Below are 8,761 nucleotides of genomic sequence, written 5' to 3'. Positions count from 1 at the left end.
ACCCTAACCTCAGATCCTACATTTTACTTCTACCATTTCCCCCACTCCTGCTTCCTTTTATAAAGCCATAAAAACTCTTGGCCTTCCTAGCCCTGGGCCAAGTTCCTTCCTCTTTCCTCAGGTTTCACACCTTTTCCCTCCTTCTCTCATTCAACATTCAGTCCTTCCTTTCCTGTGCAGACTTTGATTCCTGCCCCAACCAAAAAGAAAAAAAAGGCACAGTTAACATCATCTCAAATTCAAAAGTCTTTTTATTATTTGTCTACTAACTCTATTATATTTGTTCAGTTTTAAGTTTTAAAATATATCAGAATAAATAGAGAAATTTATATCTATTTATATATGGAAAAACAACTGGTACCCCAGGTGGCACCAACAATCCTAGCAGCTCTTACATGGCATACCCATAGTATTGAGCAATTTCCATCTCTTTTTCCCTCTCAATGAAATATTGCACCTTCCCCAAAGAGGTGTATTTAGCAGCATTCTCACGCTCTAGTTGAGCCTGCCTCTTCATGGCCTCCCGCTCTGGCCGCTGCTCTTTTGTGATCGGCTTTGACATGACGGGCTCAGGAACATTGGGTTTCCTCCAAGGAATGGGTTGGAAGCGGAAGTCTTGGAGTAGAAATTGGGTCTGAGGCTTGGGTGGGGACTGGTGCTTGGTCACAGCAGGGGGTACAGACTCCCGCTGGAGAGAAGTGCAAGATGAAGTTCTGTAGGGTACAGGCCGAGGAGCTGCAGGCTGAGGGACGCTAGGCTGGATAGGTTTGGTCAAACCCGGTCGGGTTGGATTGGTCACAGTTGTCTGAGCTGGTTTGACAGGACCTGGCAAAGATGCAGGAGCTGGCCGGGATGCATTGACTGCAGCAGGTTGAGCTGAGTTAGTAGAACCAGGGCAGGCAGGATAAGCCACAGCAGGCCGATGTGAGGCCAGAGACTGTGGCCTCCGAGGAACAGGTCGAGCCTGAGGCTTGTCCAAGGTAGGAAAAGGCAAAGGTATTAACTTGACCTTCCCAGGAGGAGGCAGCTCATACTGCGAAGGAGATAGACTCTCTTTTGCAGCACTGTCATCTGGTTTCTGGGCTTTGACTTGAGTTTTCTCAGGACCTTTACCCTCACATGGGGTATTGAGCCATGACTTGATAGCAGGGGATGGCTGGGGGTCTTTAGGGTTGCTTGAATTTCCCAGGACCCGAGAGGAATTGAGTCCAGTTTTCTTATCACTCTTCTTCCCCAGTGCATGAAAAACCTGCACAGACTCCAGCATGTGCATGCCTAGGCAGCTTCGAGGCTTTTTAAAGTTCTCTTGGCTAAAGTCAGGTTGATTTTTCTTTCGCTTCATCTTGGGAATGCTTGGCTTTTGCTCTGCCTTGACTTTGTTCCCTGATGGCTTATTCTCTTCAGCCTTCTTGTTTTTTCTGGTTCTCTTGGTCTTTTCCTGCCCGTGGCTCTTAGTTTTGTTGATCCTGCCCGATGCAGCTTTCTGAGCTTTGCTGTTCGGCTGTCTGGCTGTGTTCACAGGAGCCTTGTCACTGACTGCAGCATTGCATATAATCACTTCTCCCCCTAACAGGCACTCTGGGTTCTTTGGCTGGATTTTGGCCTTGGGAGCATCACTGACAGACTCAGAGGCTTTATGTTTGTTCTTCCTGGGTTGATCAGAGGGCGCCTTTATGACATTTGGCTTTTCCTGCACCTGATTCACCTTAACAGCACTGGTATCTTTGGCTATGCTCAACTTTGGAGCTTCAGATTGATCAAGGTCTTTCAAAGAATGAAAGAACTGGGGAAGGTGAATATCCTCTACCAGTGTAGCAATGTCTGCAAAGCCACTGCTGGATTCAAACCCATTTTCAAGTGTCCCTAAGTCCTCAAAACTCAGGCTATTCTTTCCCAGATTCACATTTTCAGAAACAAGTTGCTCTTCTTGGCTGAGGGGATCAATGCTGGCCAGGAGCTCGTGAATATCAGAGATTTCTAAAGGGACTAGTGGAGGTTCTTGGTTTTCTATTGGGATCTGGTAAGCATCATCCAGAGGCTTTGAAAACTTAGTTTTAATATCATCCAAATTCTTATTCTCTGTTTGTTCCTGGCTTGGAACTGGAGGCAGTGCCAGGAGATTACTGGCACTCTGGACTGGAGCTATCATTGAAATGTCCCCAAGTTCAAGTGGTGGATTACTCTCAAGTATCTGGATATTTCTGCTAATGCAGGACCTAGGGAATTTTGAAGTTTCTGACAGACAAAATGTCTGGCTTGGAGGTTGCGATCCCAGTGAATTTTCCATCCTCAGGGAAGTCTCCATCACTACAGAGGAATCAAGGAAGAAGTCAGTCCCTGGTGATTGAGATGCTCCCTCCACCCCCAGACACCAGCACAGTAATCATGTACCTTTCAATGGTGGGCAAAGCATTTCTACTACCTAGTTTTAAGGACAGTGGACACTGTCTTATGCTAGGAGCTAAGAGGTGACTGTTCTAATTCTTACTGGTGATCATTTGATGTCACTGATTTTTGGCTTTCTTTGTATTCCATAGGGATCTTATAAGCCAAATTAAAATGAGTCGTATTTTAAAAATATAGCATGTCTTACAAAGCCTAGCATTCTCATGTAGAGTCCTTTCAATTCTCCCCGCTTTCCTGAGAGAGTAAAAACGCTTCACACCATGAATTATGAGAGGGAGTAGAGCTCTTCCTGATAAAATATATAAACAAAGAATCTTCAGCCTGCCTGCTCCGGACAGGATCTCAGACCACAAGGGTTTAAATCTTGGTGTAAAGTAAGGAAGTGAGGGACAGTTAAACTGGCACTATCATAATAAGAGTTCTGAAACACCTCCCAAGAAGACTATAGCAATAGATCAGGGAAGGGGGTGACACAGCATGGTAGTACAGTGGGGAGACTGATCAACTAGAGCAGTGAAAAACGTGGTACCTTTGGGTACGTGCTTGTGGTGTTGGAGAAGACTCTCTAGAGTCCCTTGAACTGCAAGGAGATCCAACCAGTCCATCCTAAAGGAAATCAGTCCTGAATATTCATTGGAAGGACTAATGTTGAAGCTGAAGCTCCAATACTTTGGCCACCTGATGCAAAGAGCTGACTCATTTGAAAAGACCCTGATGCTGGGAAAGATTGAGGGCAGGAGGAGAAGGGGATGACAGAGGATGAGATGGCTGGATGGCATCACCGACCAATGGACATGAGTTTGAGTGAGCTCCAGGAGCTGGTGATGGACAGGGAGGCCTGGTGTGCTGCAGTCCATGGGGTCGCAAAGAGTCGGACACAACTGAGCAACTGGACTGAATTATGGTTCTCTTACATGTAGCATAAATGACCTTTACAGTGTGCAACCTTCCACCTGCATTAGATGTTCTCATATACAGTCTAAAAACAGAGAGCACTGAGCAAAGGTAGTGGTTATTAAAGTCCCAGGATCTAAATTCTATCTGTCTATACGCCACTTCCCAGCTGTAGATTTGACCCCATTTTTTGAATGCTGAGCTCATTCTACTTTCTTGCTGTTTGTACTCACCTTGACAACCTGTGTCTGTGATGGGCTGAGCAGACACAGGGTAGTAGATTCCAGAGGTAGAAGCTGGTGGTAGGATATTTGTGGGCTGAATCTCCTTTAGTACCATGACCATTTTTGGTTGGGCAGAGGTCCTGCTTCTTGCATACGACACAGAGCTATAGGACCGCAGGCAGGGGCCAAGTTCTTCAGATAGTAAAGGCCCCAGTGTGCCTTGGTGATAGTAATACACCTGGCCTCCTCCCTGGTGGGGAAGTGACAGGCTGTGTCCCTGATTTGGAATCTGAGATGGTGTTCCCTGAACAAGGCTGGCAGAAAGAGATGGATGTAGAGGGACCATGCTATTGATGTCTAATGTTTTGTCATACTGGGCTGCCATAGACATGGAGGAAACAGCTGTGTCTTGGTCAATGGCTGTCACAGTGAAGTCTCCAAGTGAAGAAGACTTCCTTTCAGTGCTTCCTGTGATGTCCCACTCAAAAATACCCAGACAGGAAGCAGCTGAAGTGGAGAGCTGGCTCTGGCCAGTGACTCCAGATAACATAGTTGTGCTGGAATGTTGGTAAAGGTAGGCACTACCCATGAGTGGCTGGAAAGAGGTGTCAGAGCCTGCTGGAAATAGCCATGCTGAACTGAGGGCTGGAGCAGAGACCCTGGAGAAGTTGCAGGCACTTTCTGTGAGGGAAGCTGCATTGCTCACCGCAGGGAGAGAGAGCTGCAGAGAATTCTGGGTTCCAGGTACAGATGGATTTTGGAAATTTTCTGTAAGAACAAGAGGGTAAGAAAAAGATGAGTGAGATTGATAAATTCTCACTGTGTTTGAGAAACAGCATTATCTTAAGGTTCTTGCTATCCAATGCCTCTAATATCAATACTTCCTGAGAAACCAAAAATCAGCCAGTTATGATGGCTGTAAGGGTTGGAGCAGTTTGACACTTCATTATGTTGACTACCTGTGCCCCCGTCTTGGGCATACATTGTGCAGAAGACCCAAGTGATATGATTCAGACATTGTTCTCCAGGCAGGAAATATCCTTCTTCCTGCCCTATCTTTCCCTTAAGCCTGCACTAGTATTGACTTGCATGCTGTTTCTTAGAACTGAAGCATTTTAGAACTAGGAGGTCCTTAGAGAACTTCTGTTCTTATAGTTTCATTTCATGAGTAAGGAAACTGAGGCTAAGAGAGTTCAGACTGACTTGTTCAAGTTCTCTCGTTATGTTAGTATCATTACCAGGTTTCAGAATCTAAGTATCCTGACTTGCTTGCCAGGATGCCGATCTGAGCATGATACGGCCAGAAACCAGGAGAAATTCAACTTATAATGTAGGCATTATTTTGTCCATTTGGAAATGGTAGAGCTATTACTATTGTAAACTTTAGTGTCTCACTTTGCTTGCACATTTCCCTCACTGTTACCTAGAGTCCACTGATGAATTTAAAGGGTCATCTTTACCCTCTTCAAGCCGGACTTCTCATCCCACCTCAGAATGATTATCTGAAAGTGAATTTCTGAACTGCCTTTTGAATGAAAAAAGTTATTTAACTCTCTGAGTTTCAGGATACTTATCTATAGAGTGGTTATCACAACAAAAATAATAATAGCAGTAATAAGTAAACATGAATCATTAATACATTACATAATAAATAATAATACATGAATAAATGATACATTACATATGATTCATATGGAGGAAGATTTAATAAGTTCTAGAAAGACATAGAAAAGTCATGAAAAACATATTAGTTAATGTATATGTATAATATAGATATGAAAACTTCAGTATGTGGCAAGTGTCAAATCATAATAAGTTTCATGATAAATGAAGTTCTGTATCATATATACAATATTATGAGTGAATATTGCTCACTTTATCTCGGTAAATACTATTAATGAAAAGACACAAAAAGGTGACTTTGAATTAATTCCTAGCCAATACATACTGGCAGAGAAGATATATCTGTAAAAAATGCAGAGCAAGCTACAGAATGCAATAAATGTGAATGTATAGGTAGCCCAGTATATGTAGACAATTATTTCAGTAAAAAAAAAAACAGTACAAAGTAGACAATAAAATAATGTATAAAAGAATTTCATTATTGGGCTCATTCATAGTTTTATGCAGCAAGTAACAGGTACTAAGTCTAGTAAAAATATATATTTCAATGAATATAACTATGTCACAAGCAGAAAGGAAAACTTAAAAAGTATCAAGATGGTTTTCATATTTATCCTAGAACTTAGATTATAATCATCTTCAACATCCAGAAGGATGATATTCCAAAACCTGAAAGAACCATCTTCGCTAATATCCAGTTTAAAAAGATTTTAAATGTAGGAAAATCCAAAGGACTCCACAACAATATTTTAGATAAATGCAGAATTTTTTTTTCCCCCTAGCAGCACTGTGCAGTCTGGCAGTGAAAGCACCAAGTCCTAACCACTGGACCACCAGGGAATTCCCTATATGTGGAATTAGAGATACAGAGTTTGCCTTTTTCTTTTTCTTCTTAGGTAGCCAAGCTGTAAAAATGGATGATGGCTGTTGATCAACGTGCTCTCTGTGTTAGGAAGGAAATAATTGTAAAGATGAAAAGCAACCTTGTCTTAGAACCTGCTATCATACAAAAGAATTAGTCCTTCTGATTTAAGTTAGAAAATGTCATTTTAAAATGTTATTTTTAATTAGTAGAATGTCTAATAGTTTCAAAGTCAGAATGAATGAAACACTGAAAATCAGCCCCCTAGATAATCACTTTTGTTTCTTGTTTATAGGAAGTGTCATTTCTAAAACATATTTCTAAAATATTTATATTCAAAATTGTCAAGTGCCATCTGTGTTGAGAGAGGCAATAAAAGAAAAATACTGAGTATGACTTTTCTGATAAGCAGTTTTTCCTGGTGATACCTTATTCTGGCCTTACTTTCCTTCCTAGTCTATTAATAGAAGCATTTGTAAAAATCAATGGTATTTTGCCCTGCTCTAAGCAGATTGTTCTCTGTGCTGTTTCTGCTTTAATTTAAAATCTTTGGATCCTGTCAACATTCCATCCCAAACTACTGTTTTCCTGAGACCTCCTCCTTGCTTTCTCTCCTCATTCTTGTATTTGCTCCTTCCTCTTGGTTCCCATTGGCCTCTGCTGATGAAGACAGTCCTAAACTTCCTTATGTTTGACTACACGCCTCCCATTAGCCCAGTGCTCTCCATCCTTTCTCCCTGTTTTCTCTTTTCAACTCATTTTGGTAGAAAACTCCAAAAACAAGTGAATATTACTTCTTGAGCAGCACTAAATTTAAAACACTAAGACTGAAATATTAACTGAGGGTGACCATTATGGGCAAAACAACTCAGTATATATTGCTAATTTTCTACACCACCAGGCGTTTCTCTGTTTCTGTTGAAACACTCTTGAGAAGTCTCTGATTTCATGTTCTACATGGGTCCCCTTTGAGATTCAATATTGAAAAGAAAAGAACCAAAGAGATAGACCAATGTAGCCTCCTAATGTAACACTGGATGTAACATTAGATGAGGAAAAAACAGATCTTGTGAGACAGTGACTTGTCCAAAGTGTCCAAAGTCACAGAGATAGTAAATGTCCAAGTCAAAACTGAAATTAGGTCTCCAGATTTCTAGTTCAATACTTTCCTTCATTATTCATTTTGAATCTACTACTAAATTTACAGGCAGAAAAAAAAAATCTAATGAAAAACTTTACAAAGTTTCTTTCCATACCTGACATGATCAGAGAAGAAGAGGAAAAATTAACTGCAGATACAAGGGAGGAGGAGATGATATAAGAGGAAGTCTGGGATGATTGCAGCCAAGTGTACAGTACAAGTGTATCCAGTACAAGGTCACTGGTCACTGGTCACTGGTCACTTGTGATGATCCAAATTTATTTACAGACAACTCCATGGAAACCCCAAGATTCTACCAGGTGGCAGTAGATTTGGTGGGAGAATGATGTCACAAAGTGGGCAGTTGAAAGGTATGATACAGCCAATAGGGAGGTCAGATCACCAATAAGAAGACAGGATTGGATGCAGAAAAAAAGGTATAGGAAACACCTAAATGTTTGAGCTCCGGGGAGGTGAAGTCCTCCAAGACAGATTTACTTCCCTCAAGCTCTTCCATGAAGGAAATCATTGCAACATTTCTTATAGATGCTCATTAATATAATTAACATAGTTACTTATATTCTACGTAGCATTATATTTTATGTTATGCACTTACAGTTACATATGTCTTGGTTAATTAATAACCTTAGAGAAGAAGGAAAGAGACATCCAGTTTGAACTATTATAGTTGTTCTGAAATCCTATCAGTCTATTACATTAGTGAACTTGCAGTAGCTTTTAAGGAGCAAAGGAAGGGATTAAGAAGCTCTTTCCGTAACTTCGTTGAAGAGTAGGGCGAAGCTGGTTGAGTGCACCTTGTGGAGAATGATGTGGTCCAAGGCTCTTCTCTTTTAGTTTCGTCTCCTTGACTCCTCCTTTTCTTGGGCTGGGCCAGGTTAGACTTGCTTTTCTCTTCTGCCCTCCATTTTTGTTGTTGTTGTTGTTTGAGGCCTTGTTTCTGGGACAACTCTTGATCTTGCATTCTTATCATCTTGTTTGTTACTTCCTGTCGACTTCCAGCATCGGAGTCTTCTTTTCAGTGCTTGATGCTTTACAAAATAGACTCAGCCCAATGGAAGCAAATACCAGAGAGCTAGGACACACAGCTGGTTGCAGACCTTTTCTCTTGCAGCCTTTGGTTGCAATTCTTTTGACCATAATTTACTACCTCTGGTTCCTTGGCCCACACAGGCATCCTGCCATCCAGCGCTTTTATATATGAGAGGCATTCTGGATACTGTCCCTTTTCCTTCCCACATAAGTATATCCAAGGTGGCAGTTGCTGTAGCCTCCTCCCCTTGGCAAACAGCCACTCTAGAATCTTGAGCCTCTAGGATTCTCTCTTGCATGCTTGGATGTGAGGCCAGACAAAATGAACAGGAGAATTAGAGATAGAAGAGGACATTTGTGGAAAATAGGCTGGGGGCGGGGTGCTGGTAAGGTGAAAGGGCACAGGTTAAAAGAGAGTCATGTAGGTTTTTCAATTTCTGTGAGAAGCAAGTGGACACACTTTGGCCTCACTTTGTATTAACAGAACCAACAATTTTAGATACGGATATATTTATGTAGCTAGATAGTGCAGCAACTGCCACGAATTCCGTACACTAGAAA

The 8,761-nt window shown here is 41.7% G+C and overlaps 1 protein-coding gene across 1 annotated transcript in view; it reads right to left on the bottom strand.

The window, feature by feature from the left end:
* Positions 1 to 391: 391 nt before the first annotated feature.
* The window catches only part of C1H2orf78 (chromosome 1 C2orf78 homolog), a 14,777-nt gene continuing 6,407 nt past the window's right edge, over positions 392 to 8,761 (bottom strand). Inside the window, exons 2-4 of the mRNA XM_068967249.1 lie at positions 7,266 to 7,397; positions 3,534 to 4,292; positions 392 to 2,307 (exon numbers count right to left, since the gene is read on the bottom strand). Coding sequence (XP_068823350.1) covers positions 392 to 2,307; positions 3,534 to 4,292; positions 7,266 to 7,397 — 2,807 coding nt within the window. The remainder of the gene's footprint in view (positions 2,308 to 3,533; positions 4,293 to 7,265; positions 7,398 to 8,761) is intronic.

The sequence above is a fragment of the Capricornis sumatraensis genome, chromosome 1 (genome assembly GCF_032405125.1).
Source record: "Capricornis sumatraensis isolate serow.1 chromosome 1, serow.2, whole genome shotgun sequence".
NCBI lineage: Eukaryota > Metazoa > Chordata > Mammalia > Artiodactyla > Bovidae > Capricornis > Capricornis sumatraensis.
Note: the sequence above shows the minus strand (reverse complement) of the source record. Positions and strands in the feature narration are given on the sequence as shown.